The 22,242-nt window shown below is 43.0% G+C and overlaps 1 protein-coding gene across 3 annotated transcripts in view; it reads left to right on the forward strand.

Annotated features, from left to right (window-relative positions):
- The window catches only part of Adamts18 (ADAM metallopeptidase with thrombospondin type 1 motif 18), a 153,520-nt gene that overhangs the window by 75,513 nt on the left and 55,765 nt on the right, over positions 1-22,242 (forward strand). For all 3 annotated transcript variants that reach the window (XR_009594536.1, XM_060391926.1, XM_021632110.2), the window contains 4 exons: positions 597-734; positions 3,229-3,382; positions 14,929-15,024; positions 18,286-18,434. Coding sequence is in view for 2 of the 3 variants with exons in the window: in XM_060391926.1 (XP_060247909.1) it covers positions 597-734; positions 3,229-3,382; positions 14,929-15,024; positions 18,286-18,434 (537 nt within the window). In the remaining variant the exon portion in view is untranslated. The remainder of the gene's footprint in view (positions 1-596; positions 735-3,228; positions 3,383-14,928; positions 15,025-18,285; positions 18,435-22,242) is intronic.

The following is a 22,242-nucleotide window of genomic DNA, read 5'->3' on the forward strand; positions in this document are numbered from 1 at the left end:
AATACCTTTTCTCTGTGCCTACCCCCTCCTTACTCTGAACTTCTGTACCATAGCTCCAGGATTGGTGACAGAAAAAGAAATCAGCTATTTCTAATTTTTAGAAATTAGCCATCCAAGCTTTAAGTTAGTTTAGGATATTTTTAACATTTATTATTTTATTTTATTTTGTGTGAGCATGTGCATGCATGCCTGGGTACATGTGTGTGTGTCACTTGTAGGAGTCAGTTTTTTCCTCCCATCATGTGTGTTCCAGGGATTGAACTCAAGCAGTCTAGTTTGGCCATAAGTATCTTTAGCTGCTGAGCCATCTTCCTGGCCTAACCTTAAGAAATCTTGACTAAGACTTTGTAGCCTTCACAAATATAACAGATAGATTATTCTTTGGTTTGGGGGCCAATAAATAAATAACAAAGTCTCTAGTGTTCTTCAAGTTTTTCTGCAGAAATTTTACAGCAGTTTATAGTCATAGTAGGTCATCTTTGTCATTGACTGACGTCTCCCAGCTGGCTCTGCTGAGTGTCAGTGAGTTGCTCAAATATTTCTCATTGTAACTTGAAACGTGAGTTCACGGCAGGTGGTTTCCCGTTCTGTTTCAGCTTTGGCATGGTTCATGATGGTGAAGGCAACCCCTGCAGGAAGGCGGAAGGTAACATCATGTCGCCCACGCTGACCGGAAACAACGGGGTGTTTTCGTGGTCTTCCTGCAGCCGACAGTATCTAAAGAAATTCCTCAGGTAAGACGGATGAAGTCCTGGGGTTTGTGCCCAGCTCTGTAGCAGTATTCGGTGGGTGTGGATACAAATATTTAAGCCAGGGGGTAGGTATTGTGATAGGAAGGCTGAGACAGAATGACTGAAAGGTAACGGTCTACCTGGGCTACAACCTAAGTTCAAGGCCAACCTGAAAACGTAAAAAGGAGGTGTGCAGGTGGAGCTCAACAGCAAAGTGCTTGCCTAACATACATAAAGCACCAGGTTTAACCTCTAGTAACACAAAATGAAATGAAAACAGCAGCAAATACTCCACAGAAATGTCTTGTGGTATGCCGATGAACAGAAAGACTGAAAGTTCCTGTCAGGATGATAATTGTAATGATGCAATAGTTGAAAATCTATTGAAGGCATACTACTGTGTTAGATTTCCTTCACCTACCACTGTACTGGGATGGCAAGGTGGCACAGAAGGCAAATGTGCCTGCTCTCAAGTCTGACTTCCCGAATTCCATCCTGGGGACTTCCACGGTGGAAAGAGAGAACTCACTTCTGCAAGTTGTTCTCCGACCTGCCCACACACATTGCGGCATTCAAGAGCTTGCCATGTGCAAACACATACACGTAGGCATATACGAGTTAAAATATAACTTTAAAAATTAAAAGATACATGCTACTTTTTCCTCTCAGCAGTCTTATTTCAGTCTCCACTGTAGAGCTGAGGAAACTTGAGTCTCTGAGAGGCCAGTCGTAAGCTGGCATGCTGCAGAGGCAAGACTCACACTTAGATCCATTCTGACCCCAAGACCTAAAACCCATAGCATCTCTTTTTAACCTCTGGAACTCCTAAATAGCCCTTTTTTTGTATGACTATTCTAATCTAACCTGACAGCACGTAGGACTCAGGAGAGCCCAGTGTTTGGCTTAACTTTTAAAAATTAACCCAGGGCTGGAGAGATGGCTCAGCAATTAAAGAGTGCCCTACTACTTTTGCAGAGGACCTAAGTTTGGTTTCCAGCACCCATGTTGGGCAGCTCACAGACACCTGTAGCTCCAGTTCTAGTGAAGTTTCATGGCAAATCGGTGTCCCTGATATGTTCATACCTATGCCACCATATATTAGCTGGAAATGTTCATAGAATTGTGGAGGTGCATCATCAAGGAAGATTAAATGTGAGCAATATAGCTGACTGATGCCCAAAGCATAGTTAAAAAAAAAAAAAAAAACAAAAAAAAAACTAATAGATAAGTTGCTAATTGATTATAAGGCACATCCCTATATATTTTCATATTAATTTTAGATTCACTGTTTGGGGATTGAAATTGTCTTTTCTACTTCACGTAAGGACAGAATCAATCAATATTATGCATCAAGATTCCCTCTGTGTAGATTAAATTTCCATCATGACATTGCTGCAGTTCAGGGTTTTGGGCGGTAATGATAGCCATAGCAGCAATTGGCATTGTCTCCTCTGCCATGTTAAGCACATTACATTTCCTTGTTTGAGTCACATAGCAACCCTTATGGGAGTCATAACCGTTAAAGAGGTTTACAGGAATTATGCAAAGTCATTACAGATACATGGTTGATAGTGCTTCCATGTATCTGACTCCAAAATTGCATTTAACATCACATACTAATTAACCTCTTAGTGATGGCATGGTTTGATTATATCAGTAATTTGGGATATAGATGATTTTCTTAAAAACAGTCTTCCCACATTTTCAACATGTCTCACTTGGGCACCCCTCAGGGGACCTTTTCTGCCTCGTGCCCCTAATTCTAAAGTTTATTTTATGGGGTGCTCTTATATTTTGCACAGGGTCTCTTCTGTATGCCTTGGATTGCCTTGAAGATCTCATGTAATAAAGCATAACCATAAACTCCTGACCCCTCTGGTTCCACTTTCTGAGTTCCAGGATTCTAGGCCTGTAACAGCACACGCTGAACCTCTTGAGTCTTTAGATATTGCTTTATTTTTGTTTGTAAAGAATTTTTGGGGGGGAGGACAAAGTACATCTTTATCTCTTCTCAGTCCTATCACCTTCAAGAAGCACAGTATCATTTAACACCCCATGAAGAGAGATATCCTCTGTGTCTGACCCATTTAGGGCTTGAATTTCTTAAGCTAACATTCACCGTACAGTAGGCTCTCAGTAAAAATAAAAATATCCAGTTTTGTTGGATGAGACTATAGAAGGGAGATTTTACTCATATTAACACTTCCATTTTCTACACAACCCTAATGTGCACTGGTTAGATGGCCAGAACTTGTAGCCCCCTGTTAAACTCTTTATGACTGTATGCATTCCAGCCTTTCAGATGGAACTCACTCTTTGCAATAAAACGTACTTTAAAACATAAACACACACACACACACACCCCCCTCTAAAGACATGCCTGTTTCTCTAAGCACATTCTATGTTCCTCTGCATGACTGCACTCACAGAGCTGCTTTATGAAACAAAAAGGTCACAGGTGAACAGGGCTGTTAATAAGGATGTGTTATCACTGCAGTACACCACAGGCTGGCTGTCTGGTGGATGAGCCCAAGCAAACGGGACAGTATAAATATCCGGACAAACTCCCAGGACAGATTTATGATGCTGACACACAGTGTAAGTGGCAGTTTGGAGCCAGAGCCAAGCTGTGCAGCCTTGGGGTCATGAAGGTATGTTTCCTCGCAATTTCTAACTTGCATTAAGGATGTGCCATGTGCCTGTGTACCTAACAGAAGAATAAACATTTGGTTTGCCGAGGCCAAAGGTTAGCGTCTGGGTTATCTCTAAAATGTCATTTGTTTGGCATGATAATTAAGTGGTAATTTTCCTGTCAACGAATTATCCAGGCTTATCCCCCATAGACCGTGCATGCCTGGTTTGAATACCAGTTGTCTATGTCCTTGGAAGAAAATTCCCCCCTTCTCACGTGCTTTGTTGTTGTTATGTGTGTTGAAAGTGATGTGCTTACTATCACCATTTCATCAAGAAATGCCCTGTGCCCTTGAAAGTGTAAGAAAACCCTTAGAGCAGGCAACTCTCTCTGATACCAGGAAGCTGACTGTCTCTTGAATACTCTTAGCATGTTTTTTTGCACTGACTCTTGGAAGCAAGATTACAGCAAAGATAAGTGAGGAAACAAACTTCTAGGATATGGAAATAAGAGAAACTGTGTTGCACTCTGTCAAAGAAATGCATTCTTGACGGCATTGTAATCCCAACACCAATAAAATGTGCCATAAATTTAAAGCTAGTTTATTCCCCGTGTTCAGTGGAAAATATGGAGCGTGGGAAACAGGGAGGTTAGTAGCTCCCCCCTTCGCTACTTCCACACCTTTCCCCTCCTCTTTTTCCTTGTCCTCCTCCATTGCTGCTTCTCCATCACTGACAGCAGGAACACACATCAGTATCCACGCTGCCATCCTAACTATTGCCGCCCAGCACTTTCTTCATGACCCTGCGTCCTACAAAAGGCGTTCCACAGAAAGATTTATTGTACTTGACCTCCATCTTCAAAATCACTTTGAAGTAAAAGTTATTGCTCCCCTTTCACCTACATCCCAGAGAAGGTATCCAGCTTGCCCTAGGCTGCTGAACTTTTACATGATGAAATCTAAACAAAACAAATCACCTACGTGGAAGTCAAGCCTCCCCCTCTCTCTTGTGGCATCCCAGTTCTCCTCGATTAGTTCCTCAGCCTCTGTCTTGACTTGAATGTTATCTCCGTAGTTTTATGCTTTTCAGTAAGATAACTCACCTATAAGATGGGAGTCCATGCTTGAGAAACATTATCCAGGCACAGGCTTGACTTGGAGCTATATAAGTTAACACAATTTGAAAACATTACTATTAAATCTGATACACAGCTGCGTTATTTTAGGCACAACCTTCACAACACAACAGTGGGCTTTACATTGGCAAATGTTTATGTATGATAGGTTTAAAACAGTGAGCAAATTTAGAGCTGTTTCAATTTGTCTGCTCAACCACAACATTAGGTGGAATCACCCATTCACTGTGTGGGGAGAATGCATCTCTTGAGCGTGTCCTTCCTTCACTTCAACCTGAGATTCACTAGCTTTCTCAGTCATCAGATATGTGCACCTTGTAAATCCAGAGCTAGTAACAAGTATGGTTTCCTTTGGAAATACAGAGGAGTTCTCGAATGAGTCACATTCCACCGGGATCACGCCTGTTCTGTGTCAGGCAGTGAGCTGGGTGTCCGTACCTCAACTTAATCATTTTCTGGTGCCACATCATATTTTTAAAAGATGGTATCTCAGCCTTAGTTGACCCTGGAAAGCATAGTGGAGGGAAACGAAAATTCTAAATGAAAAGAACAGAAATGATGAACGGCTCAGAGATGTCTGGGTGTCTGGGAGGGAGCTAGGGGGTCTGGGTTAACAGAGACCATTTAAGATGCCGGTGGATGGTGGAGGTGGCATTGATTGATGGCTCCTGAGTGCGGGCTTGTTCTCCCTGTGAACTAGCTTTTGGTGTTATCCTAATCTTGCTTATAACCTGAGTCATGGCCACACCTCTAAAGGTCATACATCATGCCTTGGTGTGCTCTAACACAGACATATACACAGAGAGACACACAGACACATACACACACAGAGATTTTCAAAACAAAAAAACAATCTATTTTTTGCATTTAACTTCAAGGGCTTTATTGTGCTGTCATTATTTTCTCTTTCTACGTTTTCCCTTAAATTTTCATGAACTTCTTTTCCTGTCATTCCTTCTAGAAAGGCAGGAAGTTAAAAGCACGCACATAGGACTGGAGGAATGCCTCAGTGGTTAAGAGTACTTCCTGCTCTTCCAGAGGACTCGAGTTCAATTCCCAAACCTACACTGGGCCCCTTATAACTTCCTGTACTCTAGCTCTAAGTGATCTGACAAGATCTCTGGCCTTTGGGAGGAACTACATGTATATAAAAACACACATACAGAGAGAGAGAGATTAAAAATATATACATTTTTTAAAAGCTTGTATGCACACATGCACACATTCTCTGCCATTGGGAGTTAGGCAGACCTGGGGTCTTACTCCAACTTTGCCTAGAATGTTGAACAAATAATTCGTCATCCTTTGACCTGAATGTCCACATTTGTAAGGAGAAGGTAATGGTTCCCTGGCTAATTTGTTAGGATTGTTCTCTGGGTATAGTTTTATCCTTCTACATATGAGAGTTTCCTCTTGATCTCCTCCTTCCATGTTCAACTTCATTACCATCAGCATACTTGACTGTTTCCTAGAGATAGAGGTGTCTGAGACATTTTTATTACTTATGCCCACTCTCCCTCTTCTCCCAGACTCACACATCATTTGCACAGCAAATCATACTGATCTCTGTTCCTTCCCGCAGTATTTGTATGGTCGGTTTGAGGACTGAAACATAAGCCCTAAAGCAAGGCTGCATATGGAGACAGAGAGGTTGCTTTAGGTGACAGCTGAGGGGCAGCTCATGGGTGCTATACTGATGTTGGTCGGCTCTAGTGAGGGCTTTCCTAACTGTGTCACAATGTGGTTAATGTCCATGGCCAGAGAATATATGAAAAAAAAAAATAATAATCCCATTGCAAGTGTTAAGCCAGACAGAAAGCAGAGCCAGGCACAGGGTTTTATAGTGCCTGCACTCATGCAAGAACTAACTAGGATCACAGGAGAAATTCCTTAATCTCTGTGTGGGCAATTTCTTGGGGAGACAGAAACATGTTTCTATCACTCCCTCCATATAGGACACTAATAAGAGATTAAGGAGGTCTAGCTTAGTGAACCAATGAGCTTCTGAGGTTTCTTTACAGGTGCACAGATGACTCAGAGACAGGAATCCCACACAACTGCCCATCTAGCATGGGTGGTCACTTGGGATAGCTGCTTCCTCTCCCCAGAGCTTTCTGCACAACTTGGCGGCAGCTTGCACAGTTGAAGAATCTCTTATCAGCAATTGAGTATTGCAAGTGTGACCTTGGGACAAGACCTACAGACCTTAAAAATAACAGGAACTTCCAGAGACTTACAAGTTTCCTGTACCGCCTGAGGCTTCCTCCAGTGGGGAATGTCTCAATTAGAAGGAAGCAGCTGCATAATAACCCCTGTCAAGGGCACACCTTCACCCACCTGAAATCTCCCCACAGACCCTGGTTGATAATGACCCCTCCTCCCAACACTGGCACACTGGAGATCAAGCTCCCAACCTATGGGTGTGGGGGTCAAAACATACCCAGGGAAAAAGCCCTGTTCAAGAAAATGAGTTACTAATAGGACTCCGCGCTCCATGGCATTTAGACAAACTAAGAAAACGGTTACCTCCCTAGCAATTGGTGAGGAGAACATCCATTCAAGGATTACACACTTGAAAATAAATTGTTCCTGGCTTGCCAAGCAGAGTTGATGATGTTTGTTGGGAAATCTAAAGCAAAGTGAGGTAGTCGATCAATGTTTGTATCCTGGTGGTTTTCCTACACTGAACAGGAGTAGAACAAAAGGAGTACACCAGAGTTGTTTCCTGGCTCAGCATCCCCCATTGCCATCACACAACAAGGGCTCAACTTGTAATGGAAAGCCACTGGTGGCATTCCTGTTTTAAACTTTACTCTATTTGGGATGTTTAGGCCTCTACCTCCCTTTCATCAACCTCCCCCCACCCCAACCTTAAGTAGGAGAGAGAAAATATTAGTATGTAGAGTGGGCCCAGACCACTTTGCTTCTCCCAGCTAGTTAGGGTCAGAGGGTTCTTTTAGGGGTCTCTACCAATCTCCGTCACCTGCAGATGCAGCTAGCAGTTTCCTCCATGCTGCTGTGCCCCAAAGTGTTTCTCTCCATCTGCCTGCTCTAAACAGCCACACTGCCTTTGGGCGCTGGTCTCTCCAAACTGCTCCATGCCACATGCCAGCACTGAACACCACACTGAACTCCACACAGTCTCTTTCTTGGCATCATCTTTGTATTCTGGAGTCCTAGACCACGCCCCTCTTCATGCCACACATGGAAGGCTGTTTACCAGCTAGCATAAGCACACCTGGCATGTGATAATTAAAAGGTGTGGATAAACTATAGCCCAACTAAAATCCCACACTTTGGGATTAAAACAAAAGCATTTATATAACATACAAAGAAACCAAAACTTCCATTACACAGGCTTCCATGTTGATTGGCCCTCTGAGAGACTTTGAAGCCAAAAAGAAACTGTGGAGAAGACATTTGAATACTGGGGAATGTTTTAGTGCCCATCAAATTCAGAGAGCCTTTCTCCCAGAAGGCATTAGGATATGGGTTTATTTCCTCTAAGAATTTGCCATTGGGCTTAAAGAAAGGGAGAATAAGCAGAAAGTTTCTGGAGGCTTCTCACGCATGCTCATCATCCTTCTGGTAGCTTTCCCTACAAATTTACATCCCAGGTATGCCAATGAATGCCCTTATACACCTTCAAATACTCCGTTTAATATTTCACTTCTCATGCATACAAACCCTTGTCTATGGATTTCCCATTCTAGAATGCTGTGTAGCCTTCTGTATGACAAACATGCATCTTGTACTGTTAAAGATGTATCCCAGGAGGTAATTCTATTTCTCCCCAAGACCATTTAAACTCCCCATTGTGAACTTGTGTTTCCACACTGTAATCATCTATAGTTGTTTCTTGGCCCAGCTGGTGCAAAAATCCCCTTACTCTTTGTTTGATAGAACAGTAGGTCCTCCAAAATTGGTGTCGTAAACAATGGCTGAAGTTCACTGTTTTTTTGTTTGTTTGTTTGTTTGTTTGTTTGGTTGGTTGGTTAGTTTTTTGCGCTCCTGTTTTTATAAAGTGGATTTTGCTCTCCACTCCCCCTGTCCACATTCTCTTGAGGAAGAAGCATGGGTGATTTATGTGATAGAAATGGTATCTCAGGCTGGGGAGGTGGCTCAGAGGAGAAAGTGTGAGAACCACGGTTGGATCCTTGGTACCCACTTAAAATCCAGGTTGTTGAGGGTGGCAGCTAGCCTGAAATCTCACAGCTCAGAAGGCAGGGTGGGAGATTTTGGGGCCAAGCTGGCAGAATCAGTGAACTTCAACTTCAGTGGGAAACCCTGTCTCAAAAAAAAAAAAAAAAGTATAGGGTGATTGAGCTAGATACCTGACATTAACCTCTGGCCTCTAATTGCATAAGCACACACATGCCCCTCCCCCACATGCAAACATGCATATACACATGCCAGACACACATGTGTATCTGTAAAAGAGATGGCATCTTGGAATGCATACCACAAGACACTCCCAGCGTTGCTTGTCTGTGCTGTTTGGCTAAAGGACCCACACTTTTTTTCTAACAATCTTTTTTTTCCGTCTTTTTTTTATTAATATTTTTTATTTTTAAATAATTTTATACATTCACTTGTATCCCAGCTGTAGCCCACTCCCTCTTTCCCTTCCAGTCTTCCCCTCCCTCCCTCATCTCCTCCCTGCCCCCTTCCGAGTCCACTGAGAAGGGGTGTCTCCTCTCCTTCCATCTGGCCCTAGCTTATCAGGTATCTTCAGGATGGTTGCAATGTCTTTATCTGTGGCCTAGCAAGGCTGCTCCTCCCTCAGGGGGGAAGGGAAGCTCATGAGTTCATGTCAGAAACAGTTCCTGTCGCCCTTACTAGGGAACCCACTTGGATACTGAGCTACCATGGGCTATGTCTAAGCAGGGGTTGTAGGTTATATCTATGCATGGTCCTTGGTTAGATAAACAGTCTCATAGAAGACCCCTGTGCTCAGATGTATTTGGACCTTGTGGGGCTCCCTGTCCCCTCTAGGATATACTAATTCCTTCTCCCTTCATATGATTCCCTACACTCTGCCGAAGGCTTGGTTATGGGTCTCAGCATCTGCTTTGATACACTGCTAGGTAGAGTCTTTCAGGTGCCTTCTGTGGTAGGCTCTTCTAACAGTCTTGTAAAGATGCCTTGCCTCCAACAGAGACGTGGGCTCTCCCCTCTCTCTGCAAAGGTGGGGATGACAGTTACTTTAACCCTGTAGATTTTGTCAGCAGACCAGATGGCCACAGATTGCAGCCATACTCCAGTTCTTCTTAGACTGTAATCTGTGCTTTTCTGGATCTCTCTCTGTCTGACTACAGTGTCCCATTAATGGTGGAAAATCTATGACATTACTTCTTGTTCCCCTTGAACTCAGCAGTAAGGAAATTGAAGTTAAATAATCTAAGATCACACATAGAACACCAATAGGAAAGAGAGCAATGAAACCCCAGCTTTTGAATCCACATGGGTTGAATACTTGATTATGTATTTTTTGAATGAATTCTTTGAACTCTCTGGAAAGATAACCAGTGATTTAAGTAGAAATAGCTACATATTTATACACACGTCTTTACTCTTGTATCCAGAAAAATATCTGCCAAGTGTTTTGTCTGAAAGAAATCACAGAAGATACTTAGAACAAAAATTATTTATTCAGTAGTGCTCTTAGCTAATGCTTGACTGACAAGAGTCAAAGACTGGAGAAACCTTCAGAATGTCCTTTAGACAGTGACTGAAAAAAAAAAACTGATGCATTCATTTTATTAAGAAAGCAACCAAACAGAGAAACACAGAGAACTAAAAACTGCATGTTGAATAAAATGTCATGCCAGGCACAGTGACACACGCCTGCAATCCCAACACTTAGGGAAGCAGAGGCAGGCGGATCTTAGTGAGTTCCAGGCCAGTATGGTTTACTAAGAGAGTCGAGGACAGCCAAGGCTACACAGAGAAACCCTGTCTTGAAAAAAAGAAAGAAAGAAAGAAAGAAAAAATAAAGAAAAGATGCCGTGAATGCATTTGGAACAATTGTACTTTTCAGAATTTAAAAACAGATATCTGATAACTGCCATGTATCAGAATGGTGGTTACCTCCAAGGGGGCATTTTGGAGGGCGACACTAATGTTCTGTCTTAATTGTAGTTCTGTCTACACTGGCATATACATTTTTTTCAGAGCTTTGAGAACCATATGCTTAAGATGGGTGCATATTATTGCAAATAATGCATCAGCAAACTTGATTCTTAAAATGATATCAATAGCACTGTCTGTTAGTTGCTGCTTTTTAATTACTGCCCCTACTTAAAAGTTTGGCGAGTGATATTAAACACAAGGTGTTTCAGTCCCAGCCTAGGACAGACTTGTTGCCAAGAGCAGTTGAAGAATGCCTCTGACTTTTCCTGAGTCTCATTTTCCCTGTTAGCTCACTGAAGAGAACAGTTGTGACGTCAGTCAAATAATATGGGAGACTCTCAGCAACAGGACTTGGATTTTTATTGTTTCTTTTTTATTCTTTCTTCGTTTTTCAATACTGGATTGAATCTAGACCTTCCTGCATATTATCCAAGTGCTATTTCTTGGACCTATGTACCCAGCAATGCTAAAGTTCATTATGTTTTCATTGTTTTTTAGAATCTTTTGTCAGAGCCTTGTGCTATTTTCTGAGATATACTCTCACCTGTAGACCAGGCTAGCCTCAAACTGACAAGAGTTCCACATACCTCTGCCTCCTCAATGCTGACACTAAAGGTGTGTGCTACCACTCGAACAATTTTAGTTAAAGACTCCTTAAGAATCCCGGAATCTCTACTACCATTGAGGATGTTTTCTAATTATAAGGTCAGATGTTTTAATTCATATAATGAATGTTGAAAGGATCTATTGAAGTTTTCCTGCGCCCTTAAAACAGTGGCACCATGTTAGGGAGGAGACTGATACACAGAGAATATGGTAAACAAATAAATTATTTGTGAAATGACTTTGGGATAGAATAGGTTGAAGGTTGAGTGTATGGTAGCTGATTGAATTTTTATTAGTGATGCTGGGATATTGTGAAGTCGTAGAAAACTCACCAAGCATGTGTGAAGCCCTGACACAAACACAAACTCACATACATACATACAGAGAGAGAGAGAGAAAGAGAGAAAAGAGAGAGACTAATGAGCTCTCAACGTGAACTTTAGCATATTGAACGAAATAAGAAAACGAGCCACTGTTAGACATTCGGGTCTGACAATGAGGAATTATCTGAATCAAATTGGCCTATAGCCATATCCATGGAGTACTGTCTTTATTGTTAATTGGTATAGAAAGACCAAGCCCCCTAGTTGGGGGAGGGATTTTCTTGAACAGTGTTAGAAAGGAGAAAGCCAGCTAAGAGCAAGCAAGCATTGATACACTGATCCTTTCTCCGATCTGACTGTGGAGATATGACTAGCTTGCTTCAAGGTTCTGATACTTTGACTTTTCTGCTAGGGTGAACTGTAATCCATAACTGTTATTTACAAACTCAGCTTTTCTCTTCTAAGTTGCTTTTTTTTTTTTTTTTTATCACAGCCAAAAGAAAGAAACCACAACAGCAAGCATTAACCTGATAGATATGAGATCAGAGGGATAAAGAGGATTTGGTGACTTGGCTTGGAAAGGGACAAACCACTGGATTTACATTGAGTGAAATGAGACAACATCATGTGATTTGAAGAGAGAAGTAACACGAAGGGACTGACTTATCTGGAAAGATTCCTCTAACTCATAATGCTGGCCAGCATAACTTTCTAAAGCAATGGGATCTTCCTCTTCCCTTGTCCCTCAGTGTTCAGTATGATAGCCACATACCATATCTGACTCTCAAAGGCATCAGATGTGACTAGGCAAACATTGCATACAGCTATGGGCCATTATATCAGGTGGTGCCCTGTTGGGAACTTACTGGGTAGGGATGGAGGAAAAGAGAACAACGGGGCTGGTGATAAAGGGTCTGACATCAGGGTGCATGCAAAGCGGTTGAGAACAGGGTGACAGTGCGGGAAACATTGTTTAGGTTCAGGAGATACTTGGAAGGTAAAGTCAGCATGATGGCGCAGCTTAGGGGCTGGTGAGCTTCTGGATGTGTGTACGCTCTATAGAACTTGAGCTTTCAGAAGCTTTTTAACATTTTCAACGTGTCATATTTTACTAGAGGGAACTTGTCTTGTGGAATATAACCAGGGAGCATGGGTCAGCAAATGACAGGACCCAGTACAGCCAGCACTGCTTAAATATGTGGTCTTGTTGAGGTGGGGGGTGGATCACATCCAGGCAACATGAGACCTTTGGGTCTCTGTGGTTATTTCTCTTTCTCTTAAATTATGACTTAAGTCCAGGTAATTATAGATAAGACAAAGTGGAATAGATTCAAGGGGGGGGGGAAGAGGGAGGTGCCAGCAAAAGAAAAAGTGCAAGCTCCCATTTTTTGTTTACTTTGAAAGGGAGTTTTCTCAGAGGGTTTTGTGGTCGTTAAAGCATGTCGTCGGCTATAATTACATTTGACTTCTGCACTTCGCCACAGGGGAAATAACATGTCCGTACAGCCTGTCTCCCTTCACTCTGGAATCCCTGTGTTTTGCCTGCTCTTCTCCAGCTGCCCCTTGTCTCAGGCCTGTGGCTTGGTTTTGGCTGCACCGTCTAGACGACCCCCTCACCCCCTTTTTTCTTTCTTCTTAAGGTCTCCCCTTTTCTTTTCTCTGCACTGGGATCATTTTGGTGGGTGCTATAGGTATGGGTCATGGCTCTCCACTGGCTGTAGGAAACAAACTGACTTAGTCTTCAAGGTTATGTATGGCTCAAATTGACACTAGGATTGAAGAAGCTCACTAGCAAAATGCCTCTTGTTCCATGGATGGAAGATACTCTAGTCTAAGCCCAGGACTGACTTGAACATGGAAACCCTTTGCTCCACCAGTCTGACCTCCTCCCCTCACGTTGCTTGCTCAGTAACTGCCCTCAGCTCTACAGTACCTTGATATGGAAGCTCATACAGATAAAAGCCCTGATTCCGTTTGTTGAGAGGGTGCCTCAAGACCATTCAAGTTACTGCATTGGTGTAGTGTCAGAATTAAATCACCATAGAACTTGAAAATCACAAGGTTAAGAAAGTGATGATGAATTGTCTTCCTCTGGGGCCTGGTAAGCCCCCCCCCAATGGGGAGGTGATCAAAGAGCCAGCCACTGTTCCCCATAACAGGGAGACTACTTGGAGACTGAGCTGTCATGGGCTACATCTGTGCAGGGGTTCTAGGTTATCTCCGTGGTTCTTGGTTGGAGTATCAGTCTCAGAAAAGACCCTTGGGCCAAGATTTTTTGGTTCTGTTGCTCTCCTTGTGGAGCTCTAGTCCCCTCCAGGTCTTTCTACTTCCCCTTCTTTCATAAGACTCCCTGCACTCTGCCCAAAGTTTGGCTAAGAGGTTCAGCATCTGCTGGGTAGAATCTTTCAGAGGCCCTCTGTAGTAGGCTCCTGTCTTGTTTCTTGTTTTCACCCTCTTCCAATGTCTATCCCATTTGCCTTTCAATGCAGCCAGTCCTGATGAGACATGATAGGCTAGGATCAGATGGAAGGGGAGGAGGACCTTCCCTATCAGTGGACTGGGGAAGGGGCATGTGAGCAGAAGAGGGAGGGAGGGTAGAATTGGGAGGGGATGAAGGAGGGGGCTACAGCTGAAATACAAAGTGAATAAATTGTAATAAACAAGAAATTTTTTAAAAAAAGAAAGTGATGATTATGGTGACAATAATAGCCAACACATTAGGAACTGTATATGGCAAGCAGGATGGCCCCTTACCATGTGGGTTTCATCCTTGAGGATACCTCTGTGGAGTCAGGTGACAGTTTGACAACTCTTAGCGTGACGCCTAGAGAAAAAGGAACCTGTAACTTCTAGGAATTCTGAAACATGTCACGAGTCTGAGTTGCATTATTTCTCCCTTGATCTGGTCTGCTGCCTGGGCTATTGTCACTGTCATCAGAAAACAGGTCTCTTAGCAGGTACATGTCACTAGGCCTGATGACCTGAGTTTGATTGCCAGGACTCAGTTGGTGGAAGGAGAGAACTGACTCTCACAAGTTGTCCTCTGACCTCTACGTATGTGCACACGTATGTGTGCATACACACACCCCTATCTCTTAGGTACAAACTGCCAGGGCTCTGGATACTAACTGGTTCTCCCACACCCGTCACTAAACAGACATGAACCTGCCGGCTCCCCAGACACTCCTGTTCATTTCCTCACTGCAATGGATTGCTTTATTGCTACCAACTTAACTTGCCAGTTCTTTCTGAGGCGTTTGTCTGATTGTATCCATCCCAAGATAAATTACTGTACCCCAAAGCTCTGTTTGCATTCTTTGTATATTATCAGTCTTACTCCCACTTTTCCCCCCCCCCTTCCTTTCAGGACATTTGCAAATCGCTCTGGTGCCACCGCGTGGGCCACAGATGTGAAACCAAGTTCATGCCTGCAGCAGAAGGGACCGTTTGTGGCTTGAGTATGGTAACTGCGCACTTGATAGTCTGTAGCTCTAGAACAGTGCTGATGTCACAGAACTGTGACCTTGGAATGGCACGTTTTCTTGGCTGTATTCTTTTTTGGCTTCTCCTTGAATGACATGCATTACCATGCAAGGACTACAAAACAGAATTTGGATATAAATGTGTTCATTCATTTTATGTAGATTTTTAACTTGTGCTTCTCTTTTTTTAGATGGAGCTTTAAGTCTTAAGAATCTGTATGACACTTACCTAATAGGCTTCATTACTTTCCCTTCCTGGGCTAACGTTCATGTCCTATGAAAGAGTCCCAGAAAGCAGGTGTTTCCATTAGCAATGGAAATGATTTTCTACATAAACTTTCATACTCATTTCTATTGTCTTTTCTTTTCCTATGAGGGTCTGGCAAGAAAGGTACCCATGGCATAGCAATAAATGAAACAGATTTAGCAAGTCCATTTGAAAGATCACAATAGAATTTTAACATATAATGAGATGAGTCAGGTGTGTTGATCTCAGTCATTCAGTTCCTCAAAACACTCTTAACGTGGAAAGAATTGGTCATGAAAAGTGGTTTCAATTCCTTGTTGACTATTGAGTACCAAGTATCAGGATAAGACCCCAAAAATGCAGAGATGAGACACACTGGAAAGTCAGTCGTATTCTTCCGAGAACCTGGAGCAGAAGTGTCAAGTGTTACTGTCCTTCAGGCCCCTCTTCTTTACAAACTAGCTACTATCACCCACATGAAGGATCCTCGGCTGGAATTCAGAATGATTGTCAAGTGAATTGTAATAAGTATATACATAGCAAAGTGAACACTGGAGTTTGAATTGGAGAGTCTGGAGAGAATGCAGAAATAGAGGCAGAGTGCAGACGCATGAAACTAAAATGGGGGAAAGCCAAGTTCTTCTATCTCACGATGTGTGTGCAAGAAAGAGGAAGGCTGGGGGCTGAAGAGAGGGCTTGACTGCTCTTCCAAAGGATCTGCGTTCAATTCCTGTCATCCAAGTGGCAGCTCACAGCTATCTGTTACTCCATTTTCAGGGGATCTGATACTCTCACATAAACATACAATCAGGCCGAACACCAATGTACATAAACTAAAATAAATAATTTAAAAAGTTTTAGGAAAAAAAAAAAGAAGAAGGTCTATGTGGTCACACTCCGTATTACAAGATTTTGAGGCAGGACACCGGGGATCATTCTACAATCCCAGAATTCAGAATGCCGACACAGGAGGATGTCCACGAGTTTGGGGTCCGGCTAGGTTGTGTAGCAAGTTCCATGACAGCCTGTGCTAGTTAGTGAGGTCCTGCCTAAATGTGAAAAGGTAGAGTGCAATAGTCACGCCTAGTCAGTAACACTGATTTGAGAGACACTAGGGCTGAGTGTGATGGCTAAGATTACATGGGTATCTATTTAATATTTACATCTTATGTGTAGAATTTTATGTGGTCATATGTGTTGTTTGCATTTATATATAGATCTCTGTAAATTCCCATTTGTTACATGGGTTGTGAAGGCAATGGAAGGCAGTCTACCAGCAGCCTGACCTAGGACCAGGGTGAACACTGAAATCATGACAGCCCAGTTCATTCAATGATCAAGACAGAAATAAAGAAACACATTTCCAACAAAGAAATTAGATTAACTTGAGGGCCACGGGTCAGTTTGTTTGGTTAGAAGAAACAGAATGAACCCTGGGTAGGTATGAATCTAGATTCTGCAATGAGTGTTGTATCTGTGTCCTGTATGACTGGGCAAGGCAGAATTCCCTACTAACTTCCCATATGCAAAGCAGTGTTCAATCCCTAAGTGCTTAAAAGAGCTCTAGAAGACTTGGCATGTACAAGTCTCCCACTGTTCTTGGAACACAGGAGCAACTCGGTTTTCTGTGGTGGCTGCTTCTGCGAATGGGCTGCTGCTATTTGTCCAGTGTCAGCCCAGTAGAGGCCCAACGATTCCCAGTGGGAGAGGTGTATGGTGACAGTGTCCAAAGCCCTCAGAGGACTGATTGGTTCCCCAGAGAATTATGTAATCTCAAACTCTGAAATGGCAATTAACCAGGCAAAAGACAAGCTTACAACAGCGGGGATTGTCCTACACATGGAAAGAATTTAAAGAAATAAACCTGACATGAAACTCGCCATCAACAAAGCTACATGTGAGCATTCATGTAGGGAAAACAGAAAGCTATAAGTAAACAGACTCCCTGGAATTCCACAAGTGAATCCTGCTTCTCAGCCGAACCTGACATCACCTAAACCCCAACCCTTTAGTTCAATGTGCCGAAGTTTTCCAGGAAAGTACAATTCTGCTAAGTCTTGTAGACTTGCTCAAAGTGAAAACACATCAAGGAAAAAGAAAGAAAAAAAAAGCAATATTACCTAGAGAAGGAACAGAGAGGGATGGGGAGGGAGGGAGGGCTCTAACAGAGGAAGTAATCCTCACCCCACCTTGTGTGAATCACAGCCAAATGAAGGACTCAACACAAATCCATCTAAGGCACTGAAGATCACCAGTCATCAGAGGGTCTGAAATGGGCACCTTCTATGAAAGCAATTTGTTCACACAGAAAGTTATTAATTTCATATGAGATTAGCTAGTATGTGACGGTTGAATGAGGCAAATCACGCATACAGTTAGCTATATCTTACATCTGCTTTGATAGTCAATTCTTGAACACACTAGAGTTGTTCCATAAGTATCATTGTCTCCACATAACAAGGAGGCATCCATGTAGTTCAGTCTGACTTCTTGGGCCACTTATAGAATCTGATCTGTATGTTTTCTCTACGTAGACAGTTCACAAGGCATGTACTTCTCAGCGTTAGGATGGAAAAGGCCACTTCTCTCTAGAACAGTGCATCACAACCTGCCTAATTCTGTGACCCTTTAATACAGTTCCTCAGGTTGTGGTGACCCCCAACCATAAGATTATTTTACTGCTGCTGCATAACTGCAATTAATCATAATGTAAATATCTGATATGCAGGATGTCCTATACATGACCCCTGTTGGGACCGTGACCCACAAGATTGAGAACCACTGCTCTAGGGGGAGACTTGAAACTGCAGGGAGCTGCCATCGCAGCCACTGAGGGTTAATAAAACACAAAGAAAGGCTGTGTCACAGTGCCTCCTTGTCCCTCCTGCCTTCGCAGACCCCATTTCCCTCTTTTTAAATTGTGCAGCTATCTGCCCCTCCCTGAACCTTCCCAGACAGCCTCTAACGGGAACCATGTCGCGTGTTCTTTCCACAGTGGTGTCGGCAGGGTCAGTGTGTCAAGCTTGGAGAGCTCGGGCCCCGGCCCATCCACGGCCAGTGGTCGGCCTGGTCAAAGTGGTCAGAGTGTTCGCGGACCTGTGGTGGAGGAGTCAAGTACCAGGAGAGACACTGTAGCAATCCCAAGTAAGGCTCCGGAAAGACCTGGCTTTGGAGAGGGGTCTTTCTTTCTTCCTTCCGATTGAAAGCAACCGGCCAGGGTTTTACCGTTTACATCTGAAGGCTGTGTGCACTGGGAAGGGGATGGGTGGGAGGAGGCGTGGTGGGTAGAATTCAGAACAGGACAGAAGAGTCACTCTCTGTGTAAATGCAATGATCAAAGGCTCCAATCGTCCCTTGGACTTTTTTTTTTTTTTTCTCAATTTGAGCCAAGGCTCCACAGAATCAAACACCTGAGCTATTGTACAGATGGGTGCTTGGTGAGTGGAATGTGTGTGTCTCCAACAGAAGGAACTAGAATGCTTAACGATTTTTACATTCCAAGATAAGCTTGGATCCCCATCGATAGACCTGTCCGACTTCTTAAAAGATACCAGAAACAAAACCGTGCGTCGTTACATGTGAAATTTCTGAATATGGGTGACAAAATTTGATTTCCTTTAAAAAAAAAGCCATTGTGAGAACTGATCAGAGCATGCAGTCACTTGTTGCAATTGGCCTGTGGTCACCTTTAGGGACTCTGTGGTCCAATCGTTATGGGGCCTGAGCCTGGGGAAGCCCAGGGGCATTTAAGCAACTTTGAAAGGCTCTGATTCACATGGGAGGTGACGGTTTCCTCTTCGTCCTGGTAGCAAGGCCCCTGAAACTCACCTGTGCTTTCCTAACTGTGTGACGTTAGGAAAGTCACTCTCATCCTAAGCTTGTGTTTATATATAAAATGAGATGCTGGATCCATCCCAGAAGATTTAGAGGAATTAGGCGTAGCATCTATAAATTTCCTTACTGCTTAGGGTGGTGGCATCAGCACTCAGCAGGGTGGGCCAGGAGGATTACAGGTAATTTGGGCTGCACAGTAATATATGTACATACTGAGGTGGGGGACATTGCATCATGTGATCCTATAATAAGAGAGATAGACAGACAAAAAAGACAGAGACAGAAAGACAGAAATACAGAGATATAGAGACATAATAAGATGCTATATTGAGAGAAAGACAGAGACCAGCAGGCAGACACCAACCGATTTGAAAGACAAGAAATATCCAATAGACACTCAACATGGGTTCTGAGGCCCACATGGCTCTCACAGCCCTTACCTCAACCTCCCCTGAAGAGAGGAGCCACACAGTCACCCCACAGAGGGACTGGTAGCTATGGATCTATCACTGACAGTGGCCTATAAAGAGTATGCTGGATTAAGAAGTGTGCGATGGAAAATAGGGTCAATTTCACCACCCAGTTTCAGGGATAGCAGCCCACAGAGGTTGGGAACTCAAGCCTTGAAGCCCAACACCCTGGCCCTGAACCCGGACCCTATACTGCCAGCTGTGAAGCCACCAGCCACTGGCTCTCCTTTTCCCCAGAGGCCTCTTTTATAAATACAAGGTCAAGACAGCACAAACATCAGCCCAGCTGAGAGCCACAAAGTGCTCTGCAGGAGGGCGTGGCATGCCATGCGCACTGTTTGGGGAACTGAGACTCAAAACAGATAATGAAATCAGGGTAAAAAGGAAACTTTATTCAAAAGAGACAAACGGTCCCTCACCTGGAGTCGGCAATCAGAGTACTATGAAGAACTTTCTCATTTATTTTTGCCAAAATACAAGGTGAAGGTTGCAAATAATTGGGTTGTGAATGTGAGATGCCTCTTGGGATATCCTGAGCTACCCTAGAATGAGCCAGCCTTCCTCCTTCCTCCCTTCCTGAGGACTGCCTCTGGGGCCTCACACACAGTAATGAAGCATCCTGAGCTAACTTCCTCTGCAGACCTCCCTTAACTTTTTATTTACAGACAAGGTCTTGACTTACCAGGAACTCCTCTGCCCCATGCTGACCTTGAATTTGCAGTCCTACTCGCTTAGCCTCATAAAGAGTTGGTATTAAAAACCTAAGGTTAATCAGTGGTTCCAGAAACCCAGAGGTTTTCAAACCTGGAAATATTGACAAAAAGCTACAAAGTTCCCCTAAGTTTTCTCTTAGGATTTATTTTATTATTTTATATCAGGGTATATGTGTGTGTGTGTGTGTGTGTGTGTGTGTGTGTGTGTATACATGTACATGAACATGTGTACAAGTGCCTACACATATGCCAGAAGAGAGCATCTAATGCCCTGAGGATGAAGCTACAGGAGGCTGTGAGCTGCCAGGTGTGAATGCTGGAGGTGCAGCTCCTCCGGTCCTCAGCGAAAGCAGAGTACTCTTAAGTGCTCAGCATCTCCCCACCCCCAGGCCTTCTCTTTTACACTGCAGGATCATTACTACCCATGGCCTCTTCCCTCTTGGTGTTAGTGGGATTTCGTCCTATCTCTTTACACCCCACGCTGTAACAAACAAGCAAGTAATCAGACACTGCCACCTGTCCTAAAAGGAGAAAAATGTATCTCTTATCGGAACTCCTCAGACTCAGTACCTGAATATAATGGAATGAAGGCTTGGGATCCATGCCTGATTTATGCCAGATTATGGAAACCAACTTTATGATACTTCAACTATAGATAAAAGCCTGGACATCACTGTTCGAAATCACGATTATTCTGGTTTTTGTAGCATATTTCCTGGGTCTGGTTTTCACACATGACCACATTTGATAATCTCAATATTTTCCTAAGCAAGAAAGAAATTACCTAACTCAATAGCTCTGCCAGTGGAGTGCAGGAAAAGGCCCCTGGGATTTAAATGAAAACCTTTCTCACATCTATGGAATTGAGAACTCTTCTTATGATAGATTGCTGCTTGTAGAAGTAATGTAACTTGGTTTTAGAGATTCCTAATGAAAGAATTAATCACTAAACTATTTCCACTCAGTGGAGTTTTGTCATGTTAAATGAGGTCAAATATAATCGCAATACTGTCTACTCTACCTCAGGGTGAAGCCACAAATAAAACAAGTGGATGATCGGTTAATCCAAAGATGATTGAATGAATTGTTTTATCCCAGCTCTTAATTTTACCAATTGGAGCAAAGCTGCTTATATTCTCACTCTTTCAATTTCAAGTTGTGGATTTTATTTCTTCCAGCTAAGTTCTACCACTTGGTTCTGTTTGTAGCTCTCAGAATGACTGTTTCTCTTTTCTCACCTGAGAAGCAGGATAAGGTTTCTATTTCACTTAGTGAGGTTCTTCCAAGGATGTGTTTTGTTTCAGAAAAGGATGAAGTCTGCAAGTCTGATTTGTAGACTTACCGAAGATTTTAGCTTTACAGTGGTTTAAAAGTCATCTGTTTCCACAATAGCCAATGTCAAGCATGCATGACTATTTCCCAGTCTCTAGGTGTTTTTATTTCTTTCACACCCTGTTTTCTGTGGAGTTCCACTACACCCCATGAGTCCTTCAAAATACTTTTCCAGACATTTTCTCCCAAACACATCATTTGCAACCTTGTATCATGCCATTATTTCACAGAAGGGCAACCAAAGGAGACAAGAGATTCCACTCACAGCATTGGCACCTGCTTGGGCATCATACTGGTATTGGCACAGTCAAACCAGGGTCCAACAGTTGTCTTAACCCTTTGACATTTCTCCTGGTTCCTTATCTACCAAAGTCTCACACTGTAACAGAGCCTAGGGATATCCATATAAACTCTATTAAAAAACTTAACATGCTGAGATATACTAGAACTTTCCTAAAACACAGGTCTATTCAGCAAAAGTTTATAGAGCACTCACTCAAGTGTCAACTAGTGAGTGGAGCTTGTGAAGAAGCCAGGGCTTCACAACAGTCATTGAAATGATTCAGTGGTCCATTTTTCTAAACAATGATTTTCAGGTTCAAT

This window comes from Meriones unguiculatus, chromosome 10 (genome assembly GCF_030254825.1).
Source record: "Meriones unguiculatus strain TT.TT164.6M chromosome 10, Bangor_MerUng_6.1, whole genome shotgun sequence".
NCBI lineage: Eukaryota > Metazoa > Chordata > Mammalia > Rodentia > Muridae > Meriones > Meriones unguiculatus.